At 38.7% G+C, this 13817-nt stretch overlaps 2 protein-coding genes across 4 annotated transcripts in view; one reads left to right on the top strand and one right to left on the bottom strand.

The window, feature by feature from the left end:
* LOC133651018 (microfibrillar-associated protein 3-like) overlaps positions 1-5889 on the bottom strand; it is an 11501-nt gene extending 5612 nt beyond the window's left edge. Inside the window, exons 1-2 of one of the 2 annotated variants that reach the window (XM_062048878.1) lie at positions 5773-5889; positions 2248-2496 (exon numbers count right to left, since the gene is read on the bottom strand). In XM_062048878.1, coding sequence (XP_061904862.1) covers positions 2248-2455 — 208 coding nt within the window. In that variant the 5' untranslated portion in view covers positions 2456-2496; positions 5773-5889. Of the gene's footprint in view, positions 1-2247; positions 2497-2804; positions 2943-5772 lie in introns of those variants that run through there. The other variant, XM_062048879.1, reaches the window with a different exon arrangement.
* Positions 2281-13713, top strand: fam114a2 (family with sequence similarity 114 member A2). Of its 2 annotated transcripts, none has more exons than XM_062048875.1 (14): positions 2281-2469; positions 5391-5579; positions 5634-5733; positions 5809-5910; positions 5978-6084; positions 7882-8016; positions 8082-8243; positions 8314-8437; positions 10484-10569; positions 11631-11723; positions 11859-11983; positions 12052-12124; positions 12193-12246; positions 12316-13713. In XM_062048875.1, the coding sequence occupies exons 2-14, from the start codon at positions 5415-5417 to the stop codon at positions 12415-12417; spliced, it is 1428 nt and encodes a 475-aa protein (XP_061904859.1). In that variant the 5' UTR covers positions 2281-2469; positions 5391-5414; the 3' UTR covers positions 12418-13713. The 2 variants fall into 2 exon arrangements, with proteins under 2 accessions (XP_061904859.1, XP_061904858.1); XM_062048874.1 differs by lacking the exon at positions 2281-2469 and adding an exon at positions 4204-4467.
* Positions 13714-13817: the final 104 nt, after the last annotated feature.

Below are 13817 nucleotides of genomic sequence, written 5' to 3'. Positions count from 1 at the left end.
GCAACATTTACAAACAGCTGAGAAACAATAATCAAAATAAATATGGTGCCAGTATGCTGTTTTTTTCAATAAAATACTGGATAGGATAGAAATGTAGTTTGTCTCTTTTTATCCGATTATTAATCGATTAATCAAAGTAATAATCGACAGATTAATCGATTATCAAATTAATCGTTAGTTGCAGCCCTATGGAACATAAATGAATGTTTGAAATGGACAAACACTTTTCAAGCGTAAAACATACACGGAGAATGTCTGCAACCTGTGGACAATGAAGAAGCGCTTGGTGGTGCTTCTAATTATAAGTGTTACAATTATATGAATAAAGTGATTTAAAACAGCACGGTCATTTGAAAATGAGGGCTGAGTATGTGATAATACAGCCATCTAGTGTCTATTTGTAAGTCTGCTGTATAAACCGAGTAAAACAGTATTTGTTTTCCAATTTTTGTTGTGCTTTGTGAGATTAAGTGTTGAGTGAAAATAGCAGCATGTTTACATTCAAACATACATTAAGTCCTCTTATAGTGTGTCTAAAGGCAGCAAGGCGGTGTTGTCGAGCTTGGAAATGACAGCGCACAACCGTGACGTCCTCACAAGTCTCCGTTGGTGCCGTGTACACGCATACGGTATAGCTTGGTAGGCAGAGGGTTCCAGGTTCAATCCCCGCTTCCGCCATCCTAGTCAATGTCGTTGTGTCCTTGGGCAAGACACTTTACCCACCTGCTCCCAGTAACACCCACACTGGTTTAAATGTGACTTAGAAATTGGGTTTCACTACGTAAAAGCGCTTTGAGTCACTAGAGAAAAGCGCTATATAAATATAATTCACTAGGGGTGTCCGATAATATCGGACTGCGGATATTATCGGCCGATAAATGCTTTAAAATGTAATATCTGAAATTATCGGTTTCAAAATGATCAGTATCTGTTGTTTTTTTTAAACGCAGCTGTGTACACGGACGTAGGGAGAAGTACAGAGCACCAATAAACCTTAAAGGCACTTCCTTTGCGTGCCGGCCCAGTCACATAATATCTACGGCTTTTCACACACAAGTGAATGCAATGCATACTTGGTCAACAGCCATACAGGTCACACTGAGGGTGGCCGTATAAACAACTGTTACAAATATGCGCCACACTGTGAACCCACACCAAACAAGAATGACAAACACATTTCGGGAGAACATCCGCACCGTAACACAACATAAACACAACAGAACAAATACCCAGAACCCCTTGCAGCACTAACTCTTCCAGTACGCTACAATATACACCATCCGCTACCCCCTACCCCGCCCCCCCCATTCCCACCCACCTCAACCTCATGCTCTCAGGGAGAGCATGTCCCAAATTCCAAGCTGCTGTTTTGAGGCATGTTGAAAAAAATAATGCACTTTGTGACTTCAATAATAAATATGGCGGTGCCATGTTGGCATTTTTTTCCATAACTTGAGTTGATTTATTTTGGAAAACCTTGTTACATTGTTTAATGCATCCAGCGAGGCATCACAACAAAATTAGGCATAATAACGTGTTAATACCACGACTGTATATATCGGTATCGGTTGATATCGGAATCGGTAATTAAGAGTTGGACAATATCGGAATATCGGATATTGGAAAAAAAGCCATTATCGGACATCTCTATAATTCACACATATGCGAAGCGGAGAGTTTTGGATCTCTACACTTTGGCCAGTGTTTCTAAAAGTCTGCGTGTGTGGCCAAGAGGCCTAAACGCAGACATAAGTAAATTAAGTGATAAATGGGTTATACTTGTATAGCGCTTTTCTACCTTCAAGGTACTCAAAGTGCTTTGACACTATTTCCACATTCACCCATTCACACACTGATGGAGGGAGCTGCCATGCAAGGCACTAACCAGCACCCATCAAGAGCAAGGGTGAAGTGTCTTGCCCAAGGACACAACGGACGTGACTAGGATGGTAGAAGGTGGGGATTGAACCCCAGTAACCAGCAACCCTCCGATTGCTGGCACGGCCACTCTACCAACTTTGCCACGCCGCCGTATGAGTTTATTAAGGGTCTGTGTTCGTGTGCACATGGCCTTCTTGTCTTTACCATGAATTGATTAACGTGGACCCCGACTTAAACAATTTGAACAACTTATTCAGGTGTTACCATTTAGTGGTCAATTGTACGGAATATGTACTGTACTGTGCAATCTACAAGTTTCAATCAATCAAGTCCCACTGTGTTGTGGAACAAAATGGCCGCCTATACCTGGGTTCCCAACCAGCAAGCGTCCGCTGGGGCTGAACCATCTGACGTCATCGCGGGCCCCCGTCACGTTACACTCAATCAGGACGCTGGATCCTTCCTTCACCACCATGCTGGGGGACGCGGCCACTGCCTCCGAGCGGTTCTCCGCGCCATCCACCATCCAGATGCCGAGTAGCACGAAGGCTAACAGCGCGGTTTTGTTCTTCATGATGGCGTCCTAGCGTGAGTGCACGTGTACTAATGACATACCTGCAGAAGAAATAGTAGTTTTACAAGTTGGGCCACATTTTTACACTCTTTTTTTTATCCGTGTTTGTTTGCTCATAATCTACAGTGATTGAAATTGCTGGGTTAACATAACTAAAAGTAAACTATGCCTACTTATGATTCAATAATACATGATTTATGTACGCATTCCCCACAATGAATATAGCAACGCACACCTAAAACATATGCTTACAAATCACAAATTATCACTATTACTCAGGCGGACTTTTTTTCACACTACAAATATTTAATAAATACTGTATAAATTGTGAAGAAAAATATGTCGTTACCGTCAGGATAGCGATGGGAATCAAGGCAAGAACCTACGCTCGCTGCTTCTACTTCCGCAATCAGGTAGGAAATGAAGCAAGTGGGCGGGGCTTGCCATCAGGTAAAGACAATTTTTAGTAAAATTAAATTATGAGTTATTACGAGTTTAATGATTTTGCAAATAAAACAATATAATTAGGTGTTAAAGCAAAGTAGACACACACATTTTTTTTTCTTCTAAAATCTTACTTTACAATTTTAAGTCACAGAAAGGTACCGGAAGTCGTTTTTTTCTGGAAACCAGACAATAACCTTAGCTCACTGCTATTGGCTGAGAAACAAGGGTGTGGAAAAGTGCCTTGGCTTTTTGTGTGAATTATAAATGTATGTTTGTTGTTCAATAAAAACATTAAAATTAAAATTAAATAAAAAATACCTTAGCTCACATGCTTCTACTTCCGCAATCAAGTAGGAAATGAAGCAAGTGGGCGGGGCTTGCCATCAGGTAAAGTCACTTTTTAGTAAAGCTGAATTATGAGTTATTAGGAGTTTCGTGATTTTGCAAGTAAAACAATATAGTTAGGTGTTAAAGCAAAGGAGACACACACAAAAATATTATAAAATCTTACTTTACAATTTTAAGCCACGGAAAGGTACCGGAAGTGGGTTTTTTTTCTGGAAATCAGACAAGAACCTTAGCTCACTGCTATTGGCTGAGAAACAATGGTGTGGAGATGTCCCCATTCTCTATAGAAGAGATCAAATTTTTTATTTTTATAAACGACTGTAACATAGAAATGTTTGTCAACATTATTATGCTCCAGGCAACTTTTTTTTTTTTTACATAAATGTTGTTTTATGAAAGTAAGGCCTACATTTTCCAATTGGCTTAATGGGTTACAATTATCAATCAAATCTTGGAAAATGATTAAAAGTACAAAAGCCCTTAAATTGATATCCTTGTTAAAAACATTTAAAGTGATTTACGTAGATGTTTGTCTTTTTTATTTATTTTTTTCATATTTTTTAGTATTATTACTCTGTATTTTTTTCCCTTTGATATTGAAAGTGCCTTGGCTTTTTGTATGAATTATAAATGTATGTTTGTTGTTCAATAAAAAAATAAAATAAAATAAAATAAGAAATACCTTAGCTGACTGCTTCCACTTCCGCAATCAGGTAGGAAATGAAGCAAGTGGGCGGGGCTTGCCATCAGGTAAAGACACTTTAGTAAAGATGAATTATGAGTTAGGAGTTTTGTGATTTTGCAAATAAAACAATATAATTAAGTGTTAAAGCAAAGTAGGCACACAATCTAAAACCTTACTTTACAATTTTAAACCACGGAAAGGTACCGGAAGTCGTTTTTTTCTGACCGGACGCAGCTTTTATTTGACGGAAGTGTCTTTCATTTGGCTTTTATTGCGAAGGGTCTGAACCGGATAAGCGGTGATCAATATCCACAAACTGTAGCGAGTCTAAACGAAATGCGACGTGGCTAAGCCATTTTTGGAAGACAGAGGACAGAAAAACCAATCTGAAGAACAATTTATTTAGTGTAAGATAAAAGGAAGAGATGTATCTTCCAAATTTGACCATATTGTAGACACGTATGAACGGCGAAGGTAAACTTAGCGTCAACTGCTAGCATTAACACTTTTGACAGTTGGGACATTAGAAGAGGTGAGTTGTTGGTATGTTATTGTGCTCACATTTTGTCTCTCATCCGTTTTTGCTTGAATATAATGCCTACTATGTTTGTCTTGAAACGACCACGACACGTTAAACTAACACTGCAGATTTAGTAAACAACCTGGCCACAATAATGTTAAAAGTAAACAAACAAAGGACAGGGAGAGTCGGCAGCAACGTTGTGAAAGTTATGCTAACTAGCTAGTGCAGACTAGGATTGCACTGTAGAAACTGGACCGGTTTGTTTGTGGGGGAAAAAAAGTGTACACAGTTAATTGTAAAACTTTTTATGATATACCGGTTTTAGCTAGCTGGCAGTCGCCGTGGCAACAATATTTAAAATAATGCTTTTGCCTTTCGCAACCAATCCTTCAGGGACTTTGTACCTCCACGTCTTGTTTACGCTTAGCACTGAGAAAAACTAACATGCTAACATTCTGTTACTTTATTTATAATTAAAGTTATTAACCCCCATCCTAAAACTAGCATACAACTTTAGTAATTGAAATAAAACACTTAAATAGTTCAAATATTTAAATAGTTGCCCGGTTGCGCACAAATTGCTGGTTCTCATTGCGGTCTAGTGGCAGGTGGCATGCATTTACTAAACTGCAGAGAGTATCGGGTGACCATTAGCTGGAAGAAAATTACCACCTAATCATAATGTTAAAGATTTTCAGTGTGTTACTTAGGTTTTCATCTACAATGACTGTAACTCGAGTTATTTAGACTTAGACTTCCTTTTATTGTCATTAAAATTTTAACTTTACAGTACAGATAAGAACAAAATGTTGTTGCACCAGTTATATATGCTAACCCTCACCATTTATTAAATAAATCAAAAGAATGATTCCAAAACAACCCAGAAAGTCAAAACTACAATTCAAAGTAATGATGATTTTGTATTTGTTTAGGGTAATGCACTAAGTCGATCGACCATGTCGGACAGCGCAACTAACGCAGCCGAGGTACCAGATACCGACACACCTGATGGCACCCCGCCAACCACACCCCTTGTAGCGACGGACGTGGCCCCCACGAGGAAAGCCAGGAGGAGGGCAGAAGCGGAGGAGACGGTGAAAGTAGAAGAGCAGCCTCCAAAGGTAATGATAATGAGTTTTTTTTTAAATAATCTGAATAATTAGAATTTCCTTTAGGTGCCCAGTGAGTCTACCGTCTCCCAAGGAGGGTGGGGTTACTGGGGAAACTGGGGGAAATCCATCCTGTCCACTGCAACAGCCACTGTGGCCACCGTGGGTAAGTACGGCTCTCGAGAGAACCCCGAAATTGGCTCACCTTTTATTGCATTTGATACCGCGGTTTCTTCTTCAGGTCAGGGGTTGACCCAGGTCATTGAGAAGGCCGAGACGTCGCTCGGCATTCCGAGTCCGACCGAGATGTCTGCTCACGCTGAGGAGGAGGAGAGAGAAGAAGGTTCGATATTCCTGGCGCCTCAGTTACTCATTTCATCTAATGCAATGCCGTTTTGTTGATATTCAAGGAGGGGAAACGCAGACTGAGACGGAGCGAGTGGCGGGAGATGGCGCATCGGCGGTAGAGAGCGCCATGGGGATGTTGACGTCGCTCAGCAGCGTCGTTCAGAGCACAGTGAGTCCGAAATAAAGCACAATTTAATGGCGTATTGATACTAATTATCGAAAAAAGGCGTAACCCTTTAGTTACTTAAGTAGTAGTAAACCATGTAACTTCTCTAACCAATCGTTGCCAAAAAGTAGCAAATAATAACATTTTTGCTTTCTTCACAAAATAAAAATGTACTTATTTTTCTAAAATAATGACTATTGATCATAAAATGACAATCCTTATCTACAATTCGGCTCCCTGTGAATTGGCCTTGGTCATAAAGTAAACGCCCCAGTGAGACCATTGCAGCGAAAGACGCTCTGAAATCCCTTCCTCCTGCTTCAAAGACACCTGGGATGTTGACTCTGTTACGTGATGCTGAATGGTGCGACTTACAGGCTTATGGACAAAACACACAACCATGGACTACTACTAATACTACACAGATAAGCACACATATACACCCCACCCCAAGTACCACGCCTACGCTTTCACTTATTTTGGGAGTTACTTTTTTTCTTCTCCGACCATGTTTCCCTTTTTGTTCCTACCTCCTTATGGGGCGCCCCCAGGTGGCGACCCATTGTCTTCCAGTTCTGTATAGCCCTGTAACTGTATATTATATGTCTGTTCTTGGACAGGTTGTACTAAAAACTAATTGTGTTGTGCTTTTTAAGTGCAATGACAATACATTATATTCTATTATAAAACGTCAACTTATGTGTGTGTATATATATATATATATATATATATATATATATATATATATATATATATATATATATATATATATATATATATATAAAATAAGTGACCCTATTATGAGAAAAAAAACAATTATCATAAAATGTCTACTTTGTAATTGGCAATTTACCCATTTAGTTTGTAGTCGTAGTTAACAGTTGTAATAAAACAAGCAAAGGAAAATATTTCACTGGAAATTACGACAAATTTTGATGTATGAAAAAAGTAAATTTGTACATGTAAATATGCATACAAATACTATATCCAGATGCTATATTTATATAGGATATTGGTCTTATCATTTGTTAGGGGAAAAAAACATGTACGAGTTGCACGTAAAATCTCTGATACAAGCAGTCCTGCAGCTTGTTTACTTATGCAAAGCTGGACAGCCAGTTAACATCTAAATGTCCTCCAATAAGCACACAAGGTTGGTCCTGTATTTTAGTCAAGTCATTTACCAAAGGTAAACATGGTAGGCTATAGGCTACTATGCTAGCGGCTACACAACAGCTAAGCGCACAGTAGCACACAGGCTAGACATACCATAAGTAATAGTTGTCCTTAATTGAACAATATAGCAGTCTTGTCAATATAAACAAGTATCAAATAATTAGAGTTGCCTATTACTTACACATACAAAGTTTCCAAGGCAGGAGCATATTAAAAAGTATCTAGGAACAAATGTGTCCGCATTATTAAATTTACTCTGTCATGTACTTGACTCAATTAAATATTGTGACCACTAGGTGTAGTAGTAAAAAAAAAACTAAACAAAAAGATAGCATAAGTCAATTCCAGGCGATTATTAACCAGGTTAGTGGTTTTTGAGGCGCAACCTGTTAAGAATTATCTGTGTTCATGCGAAATGTATGCGCCACAGATACTTTGCAGTACTGTGTGGAACATTGCATGTCTTAACAAAAATCGCTTATTTTATTTTAACTAGCGTGTTTATTGACTGTCAAGAGGTTTAGCTCGGAGCTTCAGTTACTTCTGTTGAGGCGTATTAAATGGTTAAAATGGTTCAGGTGTCTGCGGATAGTTGTAGCTCACCTGCGCTGGCTTTGCTCGCAGGGCAAGACGGTCCTCAGCGGCGGTCTGGACGCTCTGGAGTTCATCGGGAAAAAGACGATGGACGTAATCGCAGAGGGCGATCCCGGCTTCAAGAAAACCAAAAGGCTCATGATCAGGAACTCTACTCTCTCGCAGGTAAACAAAGGAAGTGGGTGACGGGGTAGCGAGCCGGGCTGATGTCTCCGTCCTTGGTCGTCCAGGTGCTGAGGGAGGCGAAGGAGCGAGAGCTTCAGACGTCCAAAGAGGAGTCTTCAAACGTCGAGAAGAAAGCGGTGGCTCATTACGGGATGCTGTTTGACGAATATCAGGGTCTGTCGCACCTCGAGGCTCTGGAGATGCTATCTAGGGAGAGCGAGACAAAGGTTGGAGTCCAGAAAAAAGAACGGCGAGAAAGGGAAAGGCGGTCTTTTATTTGTGTTTGGTTTCCTGCAGGTGAAGTCGGTGCTGACGACACTGTCTGGAGACGAGTTGAGTCAGCTCAGAGAGGAACTGGAGCTCATCAAGGATTCCTTCTCTCTGATGGAGTTTGATGAGGAGGAAGGGGACGAGAAGAAAGGTACTTTACCACTCACTGTTGGGAAAGTGGATGGAGTGAGGTTCCCCACTCTGGCAAATGCAGCATGTCTTTCTTTAACTGCACTTACCAGCAAGCCTATTTTGCTATTACTAGCTTGTTGAAGAGGTTTAGCTCTTACCATCGGGTTCTTCTACTTTTGGATCATGAAACACTTTAGTCAATTGTCAGACCAAACTGCGTTAGGTTGCAGTATAAATTGGAAAACAGAACAAAATACGAAGAGACACTTTTTGAATAAAAAAAAATCACAAACAATGGATGGAGTGAGGTTCCCTGGGCAGGGAATGTTAGCTTGTTAACAACTTTACGTCCACATAACTTTTTTACCATGCTCATAACACCAACTAATATGTTTATTACTAGCATGTTTAATTTATGTAAAAATGGCTAGGTTCGAGCCTCAGGTTATTCCTTAGTACATAAAGTAAACAGAAAGAGAGCCAGGTTTTGAACTAAAAATGATTTAAGAAATATTTCAATCATCTTTTATCTTACAATACATACTATTAAATAAGCAGATGGAGTGAGGTTCCCCAGGCTGGCAAAGGTAGTATATCAGGAACTATGTGGCCCCTTAACATAGTTACCGGGCTCATATTTTTTAACAAGAACTTGTAGGCTTATTTTGCAATTAGTATATTGTTTTTTTCAATGTAAATAAGCTTAGCTCAGAGCCTTCTGCTTATAAATAATTACAATTTCTCAATCATGTGGAATTTGAATATTCAATTGCCACTTTTACATGTGTATTATGTTGCTCCATCTTGAATCAAACAAGGCATATTTGATTTTCTTCTAAGCGGATCGAGGGAGGTTCCTCAAATCAGTAAAGTTAGCGTGTCAACAACCTGGTACCCTCCTAACTTTTACCATAAGAAATTGTCGGCTTATTTTATTCTGACATGTTTTTCCATTTTAGATGTAGAGGTTTAGCTTAACGCCTCAGGGTATTCCTAAATACAGAAAGTAAACGGGAAGAGAGGCAGGTTTTGAAATAAAAAATAGTTAAGTTAATTAGAAATATTGTAAATATTTGTATTGTAAATATTTATTTTGGACAATTTAAAAAATAAAAATAAACCCAAAGCCAAACAACAATGGTTGATAAAATGAAATAATAATAAATTAAATAACAACATGGTGATTTTTCGAACATGTTTACAGTTTCACGGTCTAACATGTCCGAAAAGGAGTAGGAAGAAGCAGAGCTTGTTTAATCCCACCCATTTCCTGTCTAGAAATAAATTCTAACACAATGGTTCACTTCCTTTTAGTTCTTAAACACAACAACAACAAATGAATAAATAAATATCAACAGTTCACATAGATAAGTTGGTAATTTACTGACTGGTTTACATAATTGACTGAATTTGTGATAGGTTCCGTATCATTCTTCAACTAGGTTAAAGATTGTTATCAGTATTCCTCTTCCCTATAATTTTAAAAACACTTCAAGTTAGAACAATTTCCCAAAGTTGATCACATCAGAACATTGTTTGACTTCAATCCATTCCATATGTTACAATCATCTTTTACTTTACAACACTATTAGGTAAGCAGATGGAGTGAGGTTACCCAGGCTGGCAAAGGTAGCATGTCAGCAACTATGCGTCCCCTAACCTTGTTACTGGCTTATTTTGCTATTGTGTTATTTATTTTCAATGAAGAGAAAGTTAGCTCAGAGCCACAGAGGCGTGTGCTTTTACATAGTTGTACATGTTGTCAAATATGTGGAATTTAAATGATCTATTGAATGTTGTACACTTATGGTGCTCCTTTTTGAATCAACAGAGGCACATTTGATTTTCTTTTGGCTACTAGTTGGATGGAGTGAGGTTCCCCAAGTTGGCAAAGTTAGCGTTTCCGCAAACTTGCACCTCTTTTACTTTACCATGCTCATGTTCACATTGTCCTAAGAAATTGTTGACTTTATTTATTCAGTTTTTTTTTCTCATTTAAGATTAGCTCAGAGCCTCAGCTTTTTCTGCTTTTCTATTATAATTTTTTTTTTTTTTTTTACTCCAGACCAAGATGGCTCAGAGTTTGAGACGGAGCTCACAGAAGCCTTGGAGGGTCTCAGTGTTTCTGCTACAGCCGGTAAACTCAGCAAGGTACAGCTAATTACGCCCCGCCTGTTTCCACAATTCTCTTACAAAGTGATTCTCAAACTGTGGTACGTGTACCACTGTCCATTTAGAATCACACAATTAAATATTCAAACACAGTGTTACTTTTCAAACTGTGCAGTGTTTCCCACACATTCATTTATTTGTGGCGGCCCGCCACGAAAGAATTACGTACGCCACAAATAAAAAAATAAAAAAAATTTTTTTTAATTTTTTTGTTGTTGTTGTTGTCCTGTCCAGCTTCTCAGGCAAATCATATAGTTGATGTAGATGCCCATATAGGCTGTTCAGATTTACTTTACAAAAGAGAAGTGTAGGATACTTCTCTTGTTGCCTTATTTGTATTTGACCACTACTGTTTTCTGTTTATTTGTTATTGACTGTGGCAGGACACCTCTGCCTCTGTTTCACTTTATGTTGCTGGTAAATAATATGGTTGTAGTAGTAGGCTAAAGTAACATTATTTAGTATGCACTAATTAAAGGGGCAGAGCTTTAAGAGACATTTTAGCTTTTATATTTTATAAGATATATTTTTTGTAAGAACCACAATTAATAAATATATTTCAGTGAATAACTTATTGTTCAAATCTGTATATAAATATGTACATAAAGTGTTGTAATTATATTGTAAAATGGATGAATGGATGGACGTTTAAAACAAAACTGTTATTATTAATTAGTAAGTATAAATTTTTTGAGCCTTTTTAGAGAAAATCATATCATTGTAGTAAATTATGCAAATTACTCGATGTCATGTTGACAACGCCCATAGCCACGCCCCCACCGCCACAGGTATCTTGGCAGTTTATGGGAAACACTGCTGTGTGTAATGTTACAGTGGCCAAACATATCAAATATATTTGATAAAAATAAAACATCTGGCTTGTTTTTTAATATTATTCAGGCCTACTACGCTGCTGTTTTTTAATGTTGGTGATTATGGTGGTACTTGGAGAGCCAAGTTATTTCTGAGGTGGCACTTGGTTAAAAAAAAGTTTGAGAAGCTCTGCTCTAACAGATTGTGATCCCTAACCTTCCCTACAGGCCTGTAAGGACGCTTGCGGTGTGATCGTCGACCTAAACAAACCAGCGGAGGGCGACAGCAAGGAAGATGCGAGGGCGACGCTCACTGTGGAGGTACGGCACTCGCCGTTATGTTACCCGTCATCAAGGCTTTGGGTAGTTCTGAGAGTGGTTAACTTCTTTTTACACTTTAAACGCAATCCTTTTTTTAATGACTGCGATCGTTTTAACGAGCTCAGTTTCAAACAGGAGGTGAACGCCGCGGCCATCAGGAGCCTGGCCGAGCTGACGGCGCGATCCATCGAGCTTTTCCACAAGTTGGCCGAGAGAATCCTCCTCTGCAACGACTCCGTAAAGGCGGACGCCTTGTCGCTGTAAGACCATATTAAGGTGGAAGACTTTGCGTCTTTTCCCAGCATTCATGTTCCCAAAACTCCCTCAGGTTGACGGTCGTCCTGTGTAAAGAAGTATCGCTGCTTTCCAAGAAGTTCACCGCCTGTTTGACAGCAGCCGGGGTTAGTTATTAAGATGTTAGGCGTCGCAAAAAGCCTTCAACATATAACCCAATGTTGTTTCTTCCCAGTCAAACGAGAAGGGAGAGGTCCTCAACCCGCTTCTTACTGGGGTCTTCTTGGAGGTTTGTTCCTCAAGCTGTTTGAGGAGTAAAATGTGTATGATTGTAAGTCCTACATCATTGTCTTCACAGGCGTCCAACAGCGCCTCCTACATCCAGGACGCCTTCCAGCTCCTGATGCCCATACTGGAGCTCTCTCACATCCAGAGGAGAGCCGACACGTCAGAGCAGTGAGAAGCCACTTCCTCTCCATGGTGCTCTTCCATCAAACAGTATTAACTATTTTTATAAGTATTTAACTGCAGAATAATTCATACCACTACTGCTGCTGCTTATTTGTGAACAATTATTCAGTAGAAAGGCACAATAAGCCTTGTGAGCATCTATAACAGGGATGTCCAAACTTTTTCCACTGAGGCCTGCACACTAAAAAAATTATCAAAGCCATTTGGATACTTTTCATTTTCAAAACCAATACAGAATAGATTTTTTTTAAAACCTCTAGGACTCCCCTTAAGTTTGGTTGTGGGGACCTGGAAGGTTCTCAGTCTTAAAAATGTAAAGAATAAGTCATATATTAGTGAATTATATTTATATAGCACTTTTTCTCGAGTGACGCTAAGCACTTTACTTTGAGAAACCCATTATCTACATGTAAGCTATATTTATTGATGTATTTAAGGCTCCAATTACTTCACATCAAATATTACACTTAGAAATTTTTTGGGGCAGATGAAATATTGCATATTTTGGCCATGTGTGGCGCTGGGAGAAAGGTGGGTGAAGCGTCTTGCCCAAGGACACAACGGCAGTGACTAGGATGGTGGAAGCTGGATTCGAACAAGAAACCCTCAAGTTTCTGGCAGGCCGCTCTACCATCAGAGCGACACTTCCCAATATATATATTGTTTTATTCAACGCAAAAATCTCTAGATCAACTTTAGGTCGATCTGTCTATGAAAGTTAAATTATTTTTTATGTTTTATATACTTTTTGTCAAAAGCCTGATTTCAACGGAAAAAACACAAAACATGCACTATTTTCCCCTCCAAAAAATTCAGAGTAGAAAATAATTGAAGCTTTAAATAGGCCGATAATTCGTAACTGATTAATTTAAATTCAAGATTAGTTTTTGAGCAATAACAGTTATAAAATTACTGGGGACCCAAAAGGGCCGCCGCGGTCACAAAAGTAAAAAATAAGTCACTTTTTTTTCCTTATTTTTTTACATTGAAGGCTTCAGTCACTAGATCAACTTCGGATCTATCCGTTGATTGTTTGTTTTTTTGTTTTTGGCCCTTTTTGTAAAAAAAACAACAATAAGTAAGTTTTTTATATGGCAAACACAAAATGCAATTTCCCCAAAAAATATTTCTAAGTGTATTTTTTATGTGAGGTAATTGATAATAATTCATAACATTCATTGTTGTTGTTATTATTTGTATTATTATAATTAACAATGACAGCTTTAAAGGAAAAGAAAACAGTCTTTATGGCAGCTTTGTGTTACTGGAGTCAACATTCAACTTTTTTTTAATTTTTTTTTTTTAATAGTATGTGCAGCTGGGATAGGCTCCAGCACGACCCCATAAGGGACAAGCGGTAGAAAACGGATGGGTGGATGTGTAGAAAAA

Source organism: Entelurus aequoreus, linkage group LG05 (assembly GCF_033978785.1).
Source record: "Entelurus aequoreus isolate RoL-2023_Sb linkage group LG05, RoL_Eaeq_v1.1, whole genome shotgun sequence".
In the NCBI taxonomy this organism is placed as follows: domain Eukaryota; kingdom Metazoa; phylum Chordata; class Actinopteri; order Syngnathiformes; family Syngnathidae; genus Entelurus; species Entelurus aequoreus.
Note: the sequence above shows the minus strand (reverse complement) of the source record. Positions and strands in the feature narration are given on the sequence as shown.

Coding starts and splice junctions, on each gene's coding strand:
- fam114a2 (XM_062048875.1), top strand. CDS start 5,415: ATGTCGGACAGCGCAACTAACGCAGCCGAGGTACCAGATACCGACACA. Junction 5,580..5,633: donor TAGAAGAGCAGCCTCCAAAG/GTAATGATAATG, acceptor AATTTCCTTTAG/GTGCCCAGTGAGTCTACCGT. Junction 5,734..5,808: donor AGCCACTGTGGCCACCGTGG/GTAAGTACGGCT, acceptor TTTCTTCTTCAG/GTCAGGGGTTGACCCAGGTC.